The following is an 18,852-nucleotide window of genomic DNA, read 5'->3' as shown; positions in this document are numbered from 1 at the left end:
ATAACTGCACACTAGTGGTAATGCAGTTTTGCATGGCCCCAGAAAATGATGCTGTTTACAAAGAGCCACTCATGATTCTAATGAAGACTCATTCAAAACTGAATTCAGAACTGCATTCAAAATCCAGAACTTTTACTGTGCAAATTTCACAAACATCTTAAAACCAATACAAAAAGTAGTGCAACTTGCAATAATTATACTTTTTTGAAAATTATCCAATTTAAAATAACACCTCCCTGCTAATATGCTTACTCTGTCAAATAGGCCTATCAGAAACATGCCTTATTGTTATTGTGTGGTTTACATGACGTTAGTGGTAGGCTAACGTTAACTTCATTTGGCCTGCCATGAGCTTCGGTTCGGTTCGCTAGGCAAAACACTAACAAAAAAGTTCGTTTTGGTGCACTGATGACAGTCAGGATCATTTCTAACTAGCCAGCTAGTATTGCTCAGTTCCTGTCTATAACATGTGTAGGAGCCAAATTGAACTTCATGTAATTCTTATATTTTCTTTGTTTATTAGCCGGAGTAAGTGTGTGTGTGCATGTCTGTGTGCGTATGTATGTGAGAGTGGTTGATTGGATTGAGTATGGGCACAGGTCTGTCTGTCCCACCTACAGGATCCTGGAGGAGGTTGCTGAAGGTGGAGCCCCAGGGGGATGACCTTAAGAGCTGTAGGCCGCAGCTTGTGGGCGTGGCTGAGAAGGGCATACAGTCTTTTGACCGTGCTGCTGTGCTGACTTTGGACTTGGACTTAATAGAAAGCCTTATAGTGTTTACTTGTTTTACTTTACCACAACTGTCAACAATAAATGGTCAGAAGGGACCGACTTGGAACAAAACCACTACTCCTCATCATTTAACACGCGTCAAGACTAGGATCCACTCAGCCACAAGTGGTAGACAAAATAAGAAAAACTTATACGCTACTACAACATGCTTTACTTGCTACCTGGATAATTTCAGCAAATATTCTTAAAGTGAGATGAATGATAAGATCATTAAACTTCACTGTGTTCGGTGGGTTGCTAATGAACGACATCACCTACTAGCCAGCTAGTTACAACTGTTGAACAATCTCAATTAAATTTTCGTGTAAATCCCTTTCAATGCAGTATCCCTTAACATTTTTCCATAACTAAAGAAACAATTTAAGGTATCCTGTGCAACACCCTTAAATAAACCCCTTACCTAAGGAGAAATTAAGCCTTAAAAGGTCATACTTAAGGGGAAAAACTTAAGGTGTTTTGTGTTTACCCTATAACTATGCCTCGCAGTCGCACCATGCGTGCGAAAAAAGTCCCGTCTGAAACACCGTCGCGCGGCGCAGCGTTCCAAACGTTGTGTAATCAAATACACCGGTATGGCGGTATACCGCCCAGCACTACGGTAAACCACAATAAAATTTGACGATAACAATTACCGCTTTGATTTTAATTATCTTAATTTCCGTGGTTGATGACCACAGTGCGAAAAATGTGCATGGAATTCTTGCCAGCATCATCCAAGTCGTCCAAAGTAGGCGCACAGGAGCAGCATGCAATGTGGGCTTGTTATGTGTTTGAAATCAGGTGCCATTGCTACACATATTTCATGATGACTGCAAACATAAATAAACCTAATTAGATTTGTGGATCTGCAGTGCATTTTCGCAGGCCGACTCTCACAGGAATGGTTCTCCGTTGAATCTACCAAATGTATAGGATAAGTGGCATAATACTTTTGAGCGTTTTAACTTTTTTACCACTCATCTGATGCATACAGCTGCCTACTGCATCTTGGAAGTTTGTCGTAATAAAACACCCATGGCATCTACTAGGCTACAGTTAGCGACAATTTGTGACGGCCATTCATTCACAACATGTTCTAAAATATTGAAACTGTCGGAAGTTTACATAGGCTAGTTTAAACTGTATGTTTTTCTTATCTTCTGTGCCAGTTTCATTCATCCCGACCAGGAGGGACGAATGAAACATTATGCACATTCCACTTTAGTTGAAATAATTCCTGAACAGTTTTGTTCAGAACTGAAAATGCAACTGTATTTGACAGGGGACAGATGTAGGTTGCTAGTGACAAAATAGTAGCTCTCAGTGTGGCAAGATCTCTTTGTAAACTACGTTTAATTAAAAAAGTGTTTTTTTAATTTTCTAATTAAAACCCCTTCTTCTATTAGTTTTGCGCACGGAGTATAAAAGGGAGCCTTTTGCCTTAAAGGAGCCACACCACTTTTATGACAAAACACTATGCTATTCTGCTGACTCAATTTTGTTGCTATTGTGCATGCAGTACTGGCCAATTATCAGCTCTGTCCATTATTGGTGGTACATTTTCAGCACATTTGAAAAATACAGCGATAATACCGCTAAACGTGATCATTTTGGTCATGTTAAATGTTCATACCGTTACATCTCTGTACTGAACAAAGTAGGCATGCAAACAAGATATCTATGCACAGATGGACACAAACATGGATGGATGGATGGATGCACAGATGCATGTACACACAGCCACATGTGCGCACAAACACAGACACACACACAGGAGAGTTTCTAAGCACACAACAGGGAAAAACGGGCTGTGCTCGTAACACAAGGGATGCAGAGCCCGAGGTCCACGCTTCACTAAGCCTGGATTACAGGGGATTAGAGCGCGCCGACATCACTGCTGTCTGCCACATCAAGGCTGCCTCTAAAGCCCTGCTCTCCTGTCCGGGGATTTTCAGGTTCTCTGGCGTACTTAGGTGTATTTAACTCGACTAAAAGCTCAACTGCACAGTGAGCCTCTCCAGGAGAACCAGAAACAGGAGATTATGCTGAGAGAGGGAAAGAAAACAACAGGTGGGCCTACCTGGTGGTCACCCTGCCGGACCTGGGAGGACTCTCTGGTGGAAAAGAAAAAAAGGGATTTGACATTAGTTTGGATTTCAGTTCTCTGGTTCTAGGTCTTCCAGTTCAGAGGCTGGGGAATCAACTGCAGGGTTAAAAGATGTTGTAGCTTAGAGAAAGGCAAAAAAGCTAATCTTTCACTTGTCCTACACACTAGTCTTTTGCATGTAACACAAAGAGTTGTATCTGCTCTGATATCCTCCTCTGTATGTGGTCCTGCCCTACATGTAATGACTGCTTTAGCAATACAAGCACATATTTGTCATGCCCATAAAGCACTATTTGAATTTGAGTACAATGCTTTCTTGTGCCAGTATTATATAATTTGTTTTCCCTGAATCCCCATGCTTGCTCACCCGTCGTCCTTTTTGCTCTTGCGCTTGAGTTTGGGGGAGCCCCTGGGGGAGGTCTTCCAGTCTTTCACCGGCAGCCTGTGGCTCGAGCGAGAGCCGCAGTTCCCCGACGACGATGCCAGACTCGCCACCTCATCATCATGGTCACTGCGCATCATCAAAAAACAAAGCAATCAAGATGAGGAGAGGAAGGGATGAGATGAGAGAGCAGGCTGATAAGCAGATTATGAGACTCTTTTTTTTTGTGTCGAGTATTTTAGAGACTGCCTAAAAGTCAGGGAGTGTGACCGCATAAGTGTGTGTGTACCTCTGCTCTGCACTGGCGTCCTGACTGTCGTTCTGGGTAAGATGGTAAGCGCGCCTATGGTATGGAGACGATATGTGTCTGTCCTTCATGTCCTCTCTTGAGCTGGAGGAGAGATTTTAAGACTTTTAACTTTAAGTGTCAAGAGACTGCGGAAACACTGGAATGATTTACTTCCCTGCAGTCTAATTAGCATGACTGGTGGCTATAAACGCATACAATACAATAAAGCACAAAGGCTGAGGACTGCGACAGCACATCATATATTGCAGAGAACAGAACGGCGACTGTAAATCCATCTCTTTACAAATATTTATTACGCATCGAGAAAACTAGAATATACATGTCTTGGCCTCGAGGCCTTTAGTGCTTATTCAAAATACCAGGGTGCCAACTATTGAGTCTACTATTTATTTATGCCCACACACACACACACACACACAGATAACTGACCAGTCTCCCATGCCGTTGTCCCGTTGTCTTGTTTCCCGTGTGATATCCGGGGCCGCAGGCCAGGCGTGGCCTATGCCATTGTCAGCGCAAGCAGCCGCAGCAGCGGCAGCGTTCTCCTGGGACAGCGCGTTCTCCAGCAGCGAGGGGGTGTTGCTGAGCCGCTGCTCTCCGTCCACGGGGCCCACGCCCGGGCCGAGCTCCAGCGGGTGTAGCCCCAGCTCTGGCCCACCCGAGCGGTTACGCGGCGACAGCATGTGCAGTGCGGAGGCGGCCGAGGCCATGCTGTCGCCATGGAGACTTGGCAGGGACATCGGAGTGGACACCTGCGTCGAATCCGCGGCTGCAGCTACGGCAGCGGCAGCTACACTGGCGGCGAGGCTCCCGCGCTGCAGCGTCTCGGAGGCGATCTCGGGGATGTCCTGTGACATGGCGGTGGAGGCGGACGAGATGACGTCCGGGGAGCGGGCGCGCGTCGGGGACACCTGCGGTATCAACAGTGGCGGCTCCATGGCCTGCAGGTCCAGTGAGAGCGGGGGCACCTGGGAGGGTCGGAGTGGGTAGGTAAGGGGGGGCATGTGACTGAAGGGGTAGGCCTCGCGCAGGAGAGTTGGAGAGAGCGGCAAGGGCGGAGAGAAACTCTGAAGCTGCAGAGCAAGGCGTGAGAAAGTGTGTGTGTGTGTGTGTGTATTGAGTGGGTGGGTAGAAGGTGGATGAGTGAGCGAAAAGTGAATGCGGGTAAGGAGAGAGGTGTATGGAAGTGAGGGTAAAGGAGGACAGTCATATTACTGCATCTGTACAAGTGCCTCTGAGCTGAATTCCATCAAAAGCCCTTAATGTGTAACCTGACTTTAGCCAGATGAATTTCGTTCCGCCTAGCTCCACTCATCCATCTGGGATCGATCCATTGGAGTGGTGCTTCAGAAGGCTGGGCCTTATTAAAAAAAACCTTGCATAAGATTGGATAAGCCACTTGGCCATCATCTATTGACGTGCTACTTCAACCACTCACGTCAAAGCCAACCCGTGACGCTGAGAACAGTCTCACAGTCGCTTCTACTCTACGTCACATCTATGAAACTCCCGCCCTGCGCCCTGATTGTATGGTAGAGCCAATCTCGTGCCGAAATCACTCTCAACGGAACCGATCCCAGATTGATGTGAGTGGAGCTAGGCGGAACGAAATTCATCTGGCGAGAGTCAGGTTACTTAATGTGCCTCTACTTTTGAAAATAAGGTCACGATGGCCATGATCAAGAGGCTGAAAACCCCGTCAACAGGGCCATATGTACGAAGTATGATATGAGGTCATGTAAGCAATGTAGTTCGATGTGTGCGGTGTGTGTGTGATGTAATATGGTTGACATATGTACGTAACGGGGAAATGAATGATGACTTAATAAATGTAAATGTAAAAGTGTGTCTGTGTGTGGTTCTACCTGGATGTCTCCGAGGCCTGCCAGCAGGATGGAGTTGGCTCTGGGGCTGCTGGTGGTGGTGGCGCTCAGGCTGAGGCCACTGCTGCCGCTGCTGTCCAGAGACATCTTTGGGCTCTGGCTAACCTCATCGCCTCCCCTACAATCACCGCACAGACGTCAGTTAGCCACGACAAACACAAAAGAACCAACAACAGCCCCCCGCCCTGGCACAACTGGCTGGGGCAACTGCACCGTACGCCGGCGACCCGGGTACGATTCCCGCCCCGTGGTCCTTTCCGGATCCCACCCCGACTCCCTCTCCCACTCACTTCCTGTCATTCTCCACTGTCCTGTCAATTAAAGGCATAAAAGCCCAAAATGTACCTAAAAAACTTTAATGTTTCGATCGCATGGTTTAATTGATGTTGAACAAATGTTTTTCACTCCAAGTGGAATGGGATATACTTTGCACCCATTAGCACTGTGGAGCAGAGACCAGCTTCACTGGCAGCTGCACAGCATTGACGTTGCAGTCAGGAGATCACACCCACCTAGCTCCACCGTCGGAGCTCATTGCCGTCACCATGGTCAGGCTGCTGGCTCCACTGCCTGGCGAGGCTGGCACCTGTGAGGAAGAGGCACTGTCACACCATGCCAGCAATTTATGATAAAGACGAGGAACACAGAATGTACCCAGATTAAAAATCTAAATCTTTCCATTAAACTTTCATTAAAATAATTTCATGCAGGGCTTTACGTTAACTTTACTTGCTCGTAGCAGTAGTGTCACAAAAATTTTAACCTCTGTAGCCAGTGGTTAAAGTGGGATTTGGCAGGTGGGGGAACCCTAAAATCCAGTGTCAATGCAAAAGGGGAAAAATGACTCACCGTTGGACAACATATTGAGTATCGTGGTGTAGCAATACTTTTTGGACAAGAATTGCTAGCTTCTTTGTCACCTCTGTACATGCGAAAAATGTATTCCACTTATTGTAACAATATCATTGCGCTATATCGTTGGTATGAAAGAATATATTTAATTTAGAGACTTCTAAAAATCACAAATAGGGCAGTTCCTCACAGTTTATCAATTGTGGTTGGGATTAGTGCTGGGGAAATTTTTTTATTCTGTTCAGTATCGCGATATTTGTGCTAGTAATTATATCGATACAGTAGCGCAAAGTATCACAATATTTAATTATATAATTATCTATTTTAGTCTACTTTTATTTACTCAGGGTTCACCTTCAGGGCTTAAATTTCAGCACGGGATTGCAGGTAAAGCGCAAAATTTATTCAAGTCCCGCAACTCTAGCCATCATAATGCGAGTGCTGTCTGATAACGTTAATCTAATAATGGAGCGGCGTGAATGCGGACCGGACAGTCCAACTTCTGACTTGACTCGAACGTAACCCCATGCAGGGACACACACAAAGTGTCTCTCTCTCTCTCTCAACTGCTAACCGACAGGAAAGGAAAATAAAAGTTTAGCAATCAGGAACTGTCAGGAATTTTGCAAACACAGAAGGATTACCTAGAGTGGCCATGAGACGGCAGGGAACATGGATGTGTTCTCCATTTGAGAAACGTAATTGATTGCGGATGTGCAGACAGTTACTGACACTGAGCAGACACTGAGCGCATCGTTGGCCTAGGTTAGGCTACTTTCACTTTCTAGAGTGCGCATATATTACGTGAAAGACGCTTCATACCAAAACAGCGATCAAACATTATCAAATTTATCATGATGTGTTGTCACAAACACTTACTCCTATTAGAAAATCAAAACCAAACCAAAGACTATGACTGTGTTACTCTCTCATTGACACCTGTAATAAGGATAATGTGATTTCGGTTTGTAGAATGTATGTATATCGAATAGTAAAGTATATATATAAATAGAATAGTATCGAATAGTCACATTTTTGCCAATTCCCACCCCTAGTTGGGATGTAGGCCTAATGCAACTGGATTGATAAAAGGTCATGTAGTTGCAAACATCTCCCTTGGCTACATTGTGTTTGAGAGGAGCAAAAGCTATTAGCATGATCTGTTATTTGGTTGTTGCATTTTTTTGTAAAAAACAACAACAAAAAAAACAATCCCTGTCAGTTCCACGCAGTTTGACTTTAACAGGTATCAGGAAGAGAGGTCATGCCATGGATTTTTTGATTATTTTTCTTATACATACTTTTTTGTAACATGTGTGACAAATATGTCACACTGTAAAGCCCTTTCATGGTATGATCTTTGAAGTTAAGTGCTAGCCAATATATGTTCGAATATTTCACATTTGATAAGCATTTGAAGCCTCTTGAGGAATGAAGATCTCACCTTAACAGAGTCAGAACTGTTCTTTACTAAAACACTAAAATTTGCTTTTATGTAAATAAATCACATCACATAAATACTCTGCATTGGCCTGATCCACCTTATATGCAAAGCTGAGAATTTGGCAACCCATGTGTCTCCATCAGAGCTTCGGCAGTACAGGGTGCCATACAAATACACACTTGTGAGCCACCAAACCTCCAGAGGGTGCCAAAATCATGTTACAAGATTATTTTAAGTCTAACTCCATGCATGCTTCCCAAGTCACTCGAATAGCAGTAATGGATCACTTACTGATGCACTGGGAGTCATGAAGGATTCAGGGGTCATGAGCTTGGGCATGGTGGTGGCAGCGGCGGCGGCACCCACAGAGCTCAGGAAGTCTGCAGGGGCGGGCAGGGCGGGGATCTTACACAGGTCGTTCTGTGAATCGCTTCCCGAGTCCTTATCCGAGCTCAGGCCTTCCACACTCATGTCAGTCAGGTGGTCTGAGAAACCTGCTGAGGAGACAAACCCAGGGCACATGAAAAACACCTCGTCTGACTTTCTTTGATACTGGTATGCTAGAGCACTCAACACCTTTCTTTATATTCAGCATTTTCTTTTATTCATCCATACAACAAACTCCTACCAGACACAACACCGCAGAGGAAGATGGGATACAGTGCTTTCATTGTGTATACAAATCAAAAAGGTTTTCTTCCGAGACAACATTGAGAGTGTTAAAATGAACATTTCACGACTGAGCAAACTAAATGAGAACTATGTAATAGCCTATATAATAAGAGGTAACATCGACAACTTACTTATGGCCTAATAAGCATTACTGCTTAAAAAATGTCAACCTATTTTCTTGAACCCCATGGAATACCTCTACATTCCCAAGGAGCAGTACCTGATTCAAGCAGCAATGAACAAAATTAACGGTACCCAATGTTAATGCACACCTCCACTAAAAACAATGGCGTCCCATATCGGGGCCTTTTATGTGACTTGCCCACAACACGTAAGGGATAATGTATAGAATGCCGGTCATTATTGGGAAAATAAGTCCCGACAGGGCGAACCGTTCCGCCCTGAAGGGACTTATTTTCCCAATAATGACAGGCGTTCTATACATTATCCCACTTATTACACGGCTACTTGCCAAAACAAAATAATAAACTCCCCACGATATGACTTTAGCCTACATTTCCTAGCCTATTTGTTACCGTTCATCGTGGCATTTGCTGAGAAACAAATAGTTTGCAATAACACACGCTGAACTTGAATCAAACATTCTTTAGAACACAGCTGATCAACCGTCTGCTTTCACTTTTGAATGAAGTTCCAGTCCTTGCGTAGTGATATGAAAGACGTTTCAGAAGCACAAAACCCGTTGCCATTGACAGCGGTAATTATATGTTTGCAGCAGTAATTACATGAAAATATTTTACCGTAGAACTTTGGGAAATCCCATTCAAGCCAATGGAGCGTTCTACTTGCCTTGTGAAGAGCCGTGTAATAAATCCTGTTATTAGAGACCTCTGACACTCACCTAAAGCTTCCTGTGACCCCATGTGCGGTAAGCACAGCGAGCTGGAGGATCCCAGGTCAGGCTGGAACCAGATCTGCACATCCTGGAGAGACCTAGAGGGAAGAACAGGATGGAGGTGAATGTGTGTGTGTGAGAGAGTGTGGAGGGTGTATGTGTGTGTGTGTGTGTGTGTGTGTGTGTGTGTGTGTGTGTGTGTGTGGATGAATTAGCCAAATTACCAGCAATAGCCAACGCGTCTTGGAGAGAATGCTGAAATATTAATGGCCGAGCTGTATGTTTATTCATGTGAGGGGATTGCCTGCACATCAACGGTGCTTGTTCATTAACATGGCTCTGAGAGAAAGACGTATTGGTGTGGTATAGCTATATGAAGCAGGATGAGTCTGGGCCAACCTATTTGAAATAGGGCATGTATTATTAACTAATGGGAACTTACTTTGTGTGAACACAGTAGAGTTTGATTTTGATTCCTGACTTGGATTCCATGGGGCCTTGGCTTCCTTCTGAAATGCAAACAGTACATTTCAGCAAAAAAGTCCTTCAAAATAACATTCATTATGTAAGGGATAACATCCGCCGAGGTGTCCTGTTATACGGAATTAATGGACCAAGGTGAGGGGCAAAGAACTCCGACACGTAGCGGAGGGGAGTTGCCTCCACCCGAGTCCATTAGTAAATGCCACTGTAAAGCCATGCTTTTATAGCACGCAAAGGAAACACGCGGTTCCGTTTAAAGAAGCCCACTAGTTCAGCTTGTTGTACAACTTTCGTTGGCCCTATAAAAGCAATAGCATGGACAGTTAGCTTGTTTAGTTGATTCCATTGTTGCGAAGCCTGCCTCCAGGCTCAACCGTCGTCCTACTATGGTTGTTATGGTTACCATTCATAAGCATTGATATGGAACAGCGATTAAACTTTTTTTTACCAGATCTACTTCATAGGTGTCCCGTTATTCAGAATTAAAAGCCACCCCGCCAGCCAATCAGAAGAGTATTTCTTCTCTCCGGGTGATCAGAAAGATGCATATGCATAACAGTTGGACAATCTGTACGATGCAGCATTAACTACCTCAGAGCAGAAGTACTGTGTTTAATGAGATGGGAACCGACCTGTAGTCATGCTCTCGCTCTCCTCATCTGGGGGAAGCACTTCAGTGTGGCGCAGACGGCTGCGGGTGACTTCCTGTACACCGAAGCTGAGCACAGGGTGCGTGAGCAGGAACTCTGAGACGGCCGTGAAACTTGCACGACCTTTTTCTTGATCCTGATGCAACTCCATCACATAGATCACCTACAGAGAGCCAGTGGGAGATGGACCGAGATCGAGTGTGTGTGTGAGTGAGTGGCTGCGTTCACACCGCAAGTCATTAGTGCTCAATTCAGGTTTTTTGCTCAGATCAGATTTTTTGTTTGGCTGTTCACATTACCTTTTAAAATGTGGCCTATATCAGATTTCAGTGTGAACTGTTTGCGGTTCCAAACTGACCCGAATGCGCAAAAGAACAATAACAATGACATCAGCTAACTCCCGCCAGCGCATAATTGTGACAAATGTCGATGTAGATTGAAGTAAAAGTCGCATCAAATCCGCCTTGGTTGTTCACACTGCCGCCGCATTGAAAAAAAATAAATAAATCAGACCTGGTTCTGATTCAGGACCACATACAGAAGTGGTCTAAATCTGATTTGAAAAAAAAAAAAAAAAAAAACAGATCTGGGCAAGATTTGAGTGTTTACATTACTTCTGAAGGACTCTGACCTGGTCACTTGACCCCCTAAAAAACAGATTTGGGCCACTTTTGCCAGCAGTCGGAACGTAGCCAGTGAGACATTCATAGATACAGACATAATCAAATCAGAGAAAAGGCCCACTATCTAGGGGTGGGCAATATATATCGTCTGCGATAATATCGTGATTGCTGCTTTAACGATGTGCAAATCGACATTATCGAGTATTTAAATTACTTTCATTTAACTTGAAGTCCCTGGCTGCAGCAGAGCAAGTCATGTGATTGCTAGTGGTCCACGTTGTCACACACAGCCTAATGTTTATTTTGTGCAGCTACTTCGTTCAAGTGGCATTGATGAGTTAAAGTCACGGTATTATATGTAAACATTAGGCTAGCCTTTGAGTATTTTAATAGTCAGTTGTAAACAAAGAAATCTTCTTATGTTACCTTTTTGTAAATGGACTGACGTTCGCTCTAAATATAAACTTTTATCGATTATGCTAACCGTTAGCATCTCTATGGGATTTCTCATATATATTAGCCATAAGCTAATGCATTAGTTTCTATTCTGTAAGGTCTGCTTAGTTTTACAGTGAAACCAGAGAATGTAGGACATAGACGGGCTCTGGTGAAACCTAAGTAAAGGTTTGAAAGGAACTTCAGCTTCAGACTTTCTCTTGGGAAACTGTCAGGCCTATCTATCCTCTGTAATGTAGCTGGCTAGACCATGTCATTGCCACACATACAAGTGGAGGCAGAATTGGAAATGTGTCATAGAGTGACAATGCATTGGTTTGGTTAAAAAGTCATAGGTTAGGTTATTGGTTATTATTGTAATAAATGCTATTCATAAATAATGAGCTGTAAAGTAACTCGGACTTTTAGAAACAGTTTTTTTTAAAGGATATTGACTAATTATCGTTATCGTCAAAATCATAAAAAATAGAGATATTATTTTTTGTCCATATCGCCCACCCCTATCACTATACCACAGTGGCCTCACCGCACAAAAACATTACAGATCAAAGAGTGAAAGACAGACAACCAATGAGAGCTCATGTTACTGAAGATGTTTGACTGTTATTAGTCTTAGTTCTTAGGTGTAGTACAGTGTAGTGTATCGAGTAGACCGTGCAGTGGGGGTAGCAGCTCACCTTCCTTTGTACATCTGTGAGGATCAGACACTCTGCAGCCAGGTCCAGGCTGGCCTTCAGACTGGGTAGCACAGTTGAGTTGAATGTATCTGGAGAAAACCTAAACAGAGAATTATCACAATGTTAAAATCATTAAATTATATATATTTGCACCTGTGTGAATTTATTTCAACCCTCTCAAGGTTTAGTAGCTATGCGTGTTTTTTTTAGCTGACCTAATGGTCTGCAGGCAGGTCCATGAAACGGTGCACCACATCTTAAGCTCCTGGTTCTGATCCGCTCCGGTGATGAGGAAACGCCAGAATGGCACGCTGCAGAGGACAGCCAAAGAATGACACAATGAGAAGTCAAATAAGATAGCAGCGATCCATTAAGACCAGGATTCATGAAGGCTCCCAGCCACAGTGTATGAAAAGATCACTGAGCATAGAGGACACATTCTTGAGGTACCACACACCCAGGAAAAGCACAAGAACTGTGATTTACACAACAACTAATGCCAAAGTTAACACCCGCACTGCAAAAACCTCATACTCAGTGAGTAACAAGCTATGTGCATGTGTGTGACAAAAAGAGAAAAGAGCGAAAGAGAGAGTGAGGGAAAGAAAGCGGGGAGATGCAGAAAGACATACACTAGTGTCTGTATTCAAAGGGTACTTACTCAGGGTCCTGCTTCTTGTGGTTGTCACAAAACAGCAAACACGACAGAGCTCTCCCATTATGAGGCTGCCACTCATGGAGACATCTAAGAGGGAAAGAGAGGGTGAGAAAAGCTCCCATATTGGCAGACCACAGAAAGCGAACCAGACTTATTTTTCAGCCAGGCCGTGATGAGTAAGTGAAATCGTGTATGCGTAAAGTAGAAGAGAGACGTTGAGCGTAATTACTTCTTATTAGCACACCTGGGTTGATCTTGTCCCTCTATGTAAATCTGCCAGAACTTAACATAGCCATCATGGCTGGCGGTGGCCAACACAGTGCCATCAGGTGACAAAGCTCCTTCACTTATGCGCTAAACACAAAAGCAAATAGAAAGGATTTATTTACTTGCAAATTTTACACCAAAAAAACTACACCGAGTTGTGGAAACAGTTACTAAGGTTTTTGCATTCAATAGACCATCACTCGCAGTTGAGATAAATAAGGCTGTCGAGAAGAACTGTGAACCAGAAGAACTGTGCATTTGAGGCTGCTTACAGCTGTATGTCCTTTGATGGTGATGAAGCCCTCTTTTAGCTCAGTTGCATCCACAGGCCAAGTGCTATTGTTTGACTTAAGGATGTCCAGATCCCAAACCTCTGCCTGTGGAAGATGAGATAGGAGTGTGAGTTGAGTGGGGAAAGGAAGGACTACAATAACAGCACTAAAAATAAAAAAATAATAAAAAAAATGTATTATTAAAATATTCACACTGAAGCCTCTCTGTTAACATACTGCTCAGCAACAGAGCTGAATACAAAACAACAGACAGGAATGGAAAAACCACCCAAACACATCAGGACCATTGCTAGTCTACAATAAGTGGACAGTACTCGGTCACAATGTTAAAATCATTCAATTATATACTCGGTCTTCGTGGAGTAGGGCTAAGGTCTGACAGGACTCCTCTGGGCTCTCCTCGTTGTCCTCAGGTATGAAGGGGCACCAGATGAGCCTCCTGTGAGAGTTTAGTGGCGTATCCTCAGGCCTGCGGATGTGCACCACCACCTCATCTCTGAGAGGCACCGTGGGTTAAGGCTGCAAAAAAGCATCCAAGTGCAGCACACAGAGCTATGTATACAGACACAGACACAAACACTGCAGAATATCTTAACTACCCTCCCTTGTAAGTGCAGTGTTTGGTGGAGGTATGGGTAAAATGGTGAATTATTGAATTGCAGACTTAGTCACCATCTCTGGCTGGGAATTAAGATGAGTAACAGGCTTTGCACTCAGTTTGGGATGGGTCAGGAGACACACATCATGCAAGCATAACACACAACCAAACAAACGTCAACAGTTCAAGGACTCTTAAGTACCAGTTCCAGCAGACTGTTTTAATGGTTAAGCTGACAGAAAAAGAACGCAGAAAGACACCCTTATGCAGAGAGCTGTTTGGGGAGGATACTGGATCTTTCCACTGGTGCTGGTCAATTGCCAAATGACCAGGTTGCCGGCCTCGTCCACACAGCCCAGCAGGGTGGAGTCCAGGTGGGCAAAGGCCAGGTCTGTGACGGCGCCGGTGAAGCCCTTGAGAAGCGTGCGCTCAGCCGAGCCCAGGCTCAGGACACGGATCATCGCATGATTGTTAGCTCCTGTGCACAGACACCCACAAAAGAGGCATATGAACATGCAAGACAAGTAGCAACAGACCAAACAAATCAATAACCGAATAGCCATCACAGAATGTAGCTTTAAGTAATACATGTCAATGAGTCAGGAACATCTCAAGAGGAGTGTATGGATCTGAAATACAGAGCCAGCAACATGAATTGGTCTTGAAACCAAATAAGACCATTGTTTGTATGTCAGATTTTTTGATCCGACACACAAACAATGAATGTCTGTTTAGATCAGTTAATGAGCTGAACCCTGAAAACATAATGCACTGCTCTGTCCATGTGGATAAAAATGATCATCACACTGAAATCTATATGACAACTTGCATGATTTTTCTAAGTTGTGCTTTTCCCATCCTCCATAACTAGTGTGAATCACATCATGCACATTTAAGTGGTGTCTACAGTTAATCAAAGCTAAACAATAGGAAATATGTTCATGTATGATTAGCTTTGTAGACACCAACCAGCCAGAAAACATAGCTCAAAAGACTTCCAGAATACTCAAATGGAATAAAGGAGATGCATCACATGTTTCTAATTTCTTTTTAGCTGGAATTGTGTTGGCAGTAACCTCTGAAATGAGCCAGTAACTCTAGGTAACCGTGACAACAGAGCCAAACATTTCTCAAAACTGCCAGTGAGTCACATGGTTCAACCTTTAATGACGATTGAATAATGCAACCAAAAGCCCACAAAAAAAACTATGTATTATCAAATGCGTTATTGATTTCAGAACAGCAACTTATCCTCTTGCTAGAATTTTTTTCCCCTCTTGTATATTTTCAATTCAACCTAATCTTGTCTGCCTCATCAAAACAGTCAAAATGATTCACAGAATCCCTCATTTCATTAAAGAGGAAATCTCCTCGTTTGAGGAATTGTTATGGCAGATGGAATGCTGTCTGGCAGGCGCAGGGTGATTGGTTCTTCTGCCGCTCAGTTAAGGGAGATGTACAGTGGGAGTTTGGACTAAGATCTGACGTACATCTTTGGCGCAATAAAATATCCATATATTACTTTAACATATTTTCAATAGCGTTCACTTGGCAAAAGCTGATGACTGAAATGTTACATTACGTGGGGGGAGCATGTTAAAGCTGTTTTGGTGCTCTATATTTCATTCTAGTGTGTCAAACCAACTGAACAGGTGGAAGGTGTTCAGATGTCTTCCTGTCCTGTATTAATATATTGACCACCACAACCCTCTCAAATCACATGCTTTACCATTTTATTCAGGGCACCAATTCAGAGCAGGGGGAAACCTTTAGAGGATTTGTTTTTGTCTGCTGTTGTCAACACAGTGCTTTGCACATCATTTTTATTGGAAAAATTGAAAAACACTCACCTCTGATGGCATAGGCCAAGTAAGTGTTGGACACAGCAATAAGGTTGCCATAATAATACTTGTGCTCCCAGTCATACTTGGCCACAGGCTGTATCTTCACCTGAAATTTCAAAGTAAAACAGATCTTGAGTCACCTTGGACACAGAGGTGGAAAGGGGCAATTCAATAGTACCAAATATGACATAAACAATAAATAGTCATACAAGAGGGTAAACCCATGTTTACAGTACAAAGTTTACCTTGTTGCTGCCACGAGCCTTACTGTCAATGCTGGAGTCACGACTTGCCACTATTTCTACAAGGCTGGAAGTGATGGCAACACAAGTAGACCCATCATCGCCTGATAGGCAGCTGGACAAAGAAATAAAAAGACTTAATTACATCATTCTCGTATTGCATGTCTATTTTTCAACAGGGCAACTCCATTCATCATCCCTCAATTTACATGGTATTTGCCTATCTATGCCAATGAGTCCAACATTTGAAAGAACATAAAGACAGATGACTCAAATTAAGAGCATATAGAGAGAATACAATCTAAGGGAGCTTGAACTAACATGGTCTGGCACTCTTGTGTGCTAAGATTCTCCGGGCTGAGACCTGGTGCCCCGGACATGGCTGCACACTCTCCCGTTCCGATGAAATCAGCTCCAAGCAGGCCGTTTAACTCGCCATTGAAAGATGTCTTCTTAGGAGTATCACTTATAGATGCGTCTAAGAATCAGAGAATAGCGATAATTAACTTGACACATATGCCTTACAAGTCATGACATGTTAGGTATATTTCTAACATTTTATTGTGTTTCAGATTATAATAATTGGTTTAAGTTGATTTATGCTATGTCATAAATGTAAAACATAGAGTTACATTTTCAAACTGGACCTACCCCATGTAACTGACAAATAACTTACAGCTCAACCTCCTTTGGCGCCACTTAAATAACTGAGAAGTTAGGAAGTACCACTAACTACAAATGCAATAACGTTACCTTACGAGCTTTGCACTGATAACTTACAACTAGAACATGAAACTGCTAGCTTAACATTACGGTAAAGCTCGGTCATGCTGCTAGTTAAAGAACAGCATTAAACGGGTTGACCACAAAAAACGCTAATATTATCTAGTACACCTAGTTAGTCATTATCTAAAATATCAGTTAACGTTGAAAGCTGGTTAGCCGACTAGCTTGAGGACTTGTCCAAACACGTTCTACCTAAATAACTAAAATAACGCAATAATAAAAAAAAAAAAACTAACTAGCTAACGTCAGCTAGCCATAGCTACTTCACCTCTGCAGTCAGACATCGTTTGGTAAATTGTAGACAAGCTTCTGACTTTACTCCTAACGTTACACCTACATTCTACTAGTCGAAATAATGCAATGTCAAGCACAAGTTAAACTGGCAAACTAAATATGAGAAGCAAAAGACAGCTGTTGCCAGCGACTTGCTCAGTTGACTGTCTTTAGTTTAACGTTAGCTAACCAGCTTATAGACGTTATACAGCTAACAACGCACAACAAGCTAGAGCTAGCTTGTTAACTACGTGCAAATGTGCCATTGGGTCACTTACTTTCAATAGATATTTTAAAAAATCAATTTTTATTGTATAACGTATAGGTGGTTACCAAACTGGGAGAAAGAAACTGAAACTAAAAAGATATGGTGGTTATGTATGGTGGCTAATGTTAGCTAGCAATGAAAACACCTCTACAGCTAGAGATAGGTAGTTAGCATACATTTAGCTAGCTACGCAACAACGACACAGCATCACACTGCGGCCTAAAGATGATTCCCACCTGCCCTATGCCCGGTAACTTACCGGCGCTAATGCCAGGACGGTCCAGTTTTAAGATGTCCCGAAGATGCTGGGTCGCATCCTCTATATCTATGTTTGAATTGGTAGCCATAAGGTAGGGAAGGGGAGACTGGGTCTGTTAAACGGGGCAAAGTTTTATCAATTTTCTTTTCTGTCAGTGATCGCTTTGCCTGCCCCTAAGAACGCTCGCAACCGTCGTTGCTAACTTCCGTCCGGTGTTCTCAGAAATTCTTTCCTGGTGGCGCTATCAGACAGAAGATAGTAGCGTCCACTAGTTCCTCCTGACAGCATCTTTAGTGACACTTTAACATGCCACTTGCAACATCATCTTGAACAGTGAAATTATAATAAAAAATACTGCTGCAATGAAATTATCCTGCCAGCCAATGAATTAATGTAATGTCAGTGTTTGGGCACTGTAAAACTGCATCTTAAAGCCTCCTACAGGAAAAACACAACAGCATCATACTTTGCATTTACCTCCTTTATTTCCTTTCATGTGCCAGAAACGTAGTTGATCCAGAAAAGTAAGGATGACATTAGTTTTACCTTAGGCCTTATGTTTTCTTTGTGTTTTTTTTTTTTCCTGTACAAGCTCCTGGCAGAATACAATGGAGAAACAAACTATTAGTCATAAATCAATTACAGATGGGTTATCTTTAATGTGCGCTGATTTGACATACTGTCATTACACAGTGGCACCTTACTGAAATTTCCTACATATCAACAGACACCCCAAAGTGCAATCATGTTAGTTGAGGTAGGCCTGCAGCCTATCAAACGTCTTAATTCAGAAGGTAGAGAAGTAGAGAAGGCTGACCTTCAAATGACGTTCTATGCTGAGGACACCTCCTTGTCAAACCATTCAATCACAATCAAAATAAGCAAACAGGCCACTTACGATATATCTTAGCCACACATAAATAGACAAACCCCTATTGAAAGCGAAAATCTAATAAATGTAATAGACACATACCACTGCCAGATGCATATGACATGCTTAATGAAATTCTGCATTTTAGTACACCCACAGCCTTCTAGCAGTTTAAATCATGACATCCTCCATGGCCTGGTCTACCAAATCTAAGCAAATCAGCATAGCTTGTTTGTTTGATAGACTCCTGACACTGGCAACGCATAGGCTAGATGCATACTTACAAGTTTTTCCTTGGGGATGTCAATGCGATGTAATGATAGGTGAA

At 43.1% G+C, this 18,852-nt stretch overlaps 1 protein-coding gene across 5 annotated transcripts in view; it reads right to left on the bottom strand.

Annotated features, from left to right (window-relative positions):
• The window catches only part of edc4 (enhancer of mRNA decapping 4), a 32,955-nt gene extending 15,062 nt beyond the window's left edge, over positions 1-17,893 (bottom strand). Inside the window, exons 1-21 of one of the 5 annotated variants that reach the window (XM_048256834.1) lie at positions 17,654-17,892; positions 16,389-16,545; positions 16,071-16,182; positions 15,832-15,931; positions 14,273-14,459; positions 13,732-13,879; positions 13,363-13,467; positions 13,068-13,177; positions 12,827-12,910; positions 12,381-12,476; positions 12,166-12,265; positions 10,392-10,572; positions 9,719-9,785; positions 9,283-9,374; positions 8,040-8,242; positions 5,965-6,038; positions 5,435-5,570; positions 3,999-4,537; positions 3,549-3,650; positions 3,245-3,388; positions 2,851-2,884 (exon numbers count right to left, since the gene is read on the bottom strand). In XM_048256834.1, coding sequence (XP_048112791.1) covers positions 2,851-2,884; positions 3,245-3,388; positions 3,549-3,650; positions 3,999-4,537; positions 5,435-5,570; positions 5,965-6,038; positions 8,040-8,242; positions 9,283-9,374; positions 9,719-9,785; positions 10,392-10,572; positions 12,166-12,265; positions 12,381-12,476; positions 12,827-12,910; positions 13,068-13,177; positions 13,363-13,467; positions 13,732-13,879; positions 14,273-14,459; positions 15,832-15,931; positions 16,071-16,182; positions 16,389-16,545; positions 17,654-17,741 — 2,859 coding nt within the window. In that variant the 5' untranslated portion in view covers positions 17,742-17,892. Of the gene's footprint in view, positions 1-2,850; positions 2,885-3,244; positions 3,389-3,548; positions 3,651-3,998; positions 4,538-5,434; positions 5,571-5,964; positions 6,039-8,039; positions 8,246-9,282; positions 9,375-9,718; positions 9,786-10,391; positions 10,573-12,165; positions 12,266-12,380; positions 12,477-12,826; positions 12,911-13,052; positions 13,178-13,362; positions 13,468-13,731; positions 13,880-14,272; positions 14,460-15,831; positions 15,932-16,070; positions 16,183-16,388; positions 16,546-17,653 lie in introns of all 5 variants that reach the window. The other 4 variants (XM_048256833.1, XM_048256831.1, XM_048256832.1 and 1 more) reach the window with 4 other exon arrangements.
• Between the last annotated feature and the right edge of the window lie 959 nt (positions 17,894-18,852).

The sequence above is a fragment of the Alosa alosa genome, chromosome 11 (genome assembly GCF_017589495.1).
Source record: "Alosa alosa isolate M-15738 ecotype Scorff River chromosome 11, AALO_Geno_1.1, whole genome shotgun sequence".
Classification (NCBI taxonomy): domain Eukaryota; kingdom Metazoa; phylum Chordata; class Actinopteri; order Clupeiformes; family Clupeidae; genus Alosa; species Alosa alosa.
This window is presented reverse-complemented; position numbering and strand designations above follow the sequence as displayed.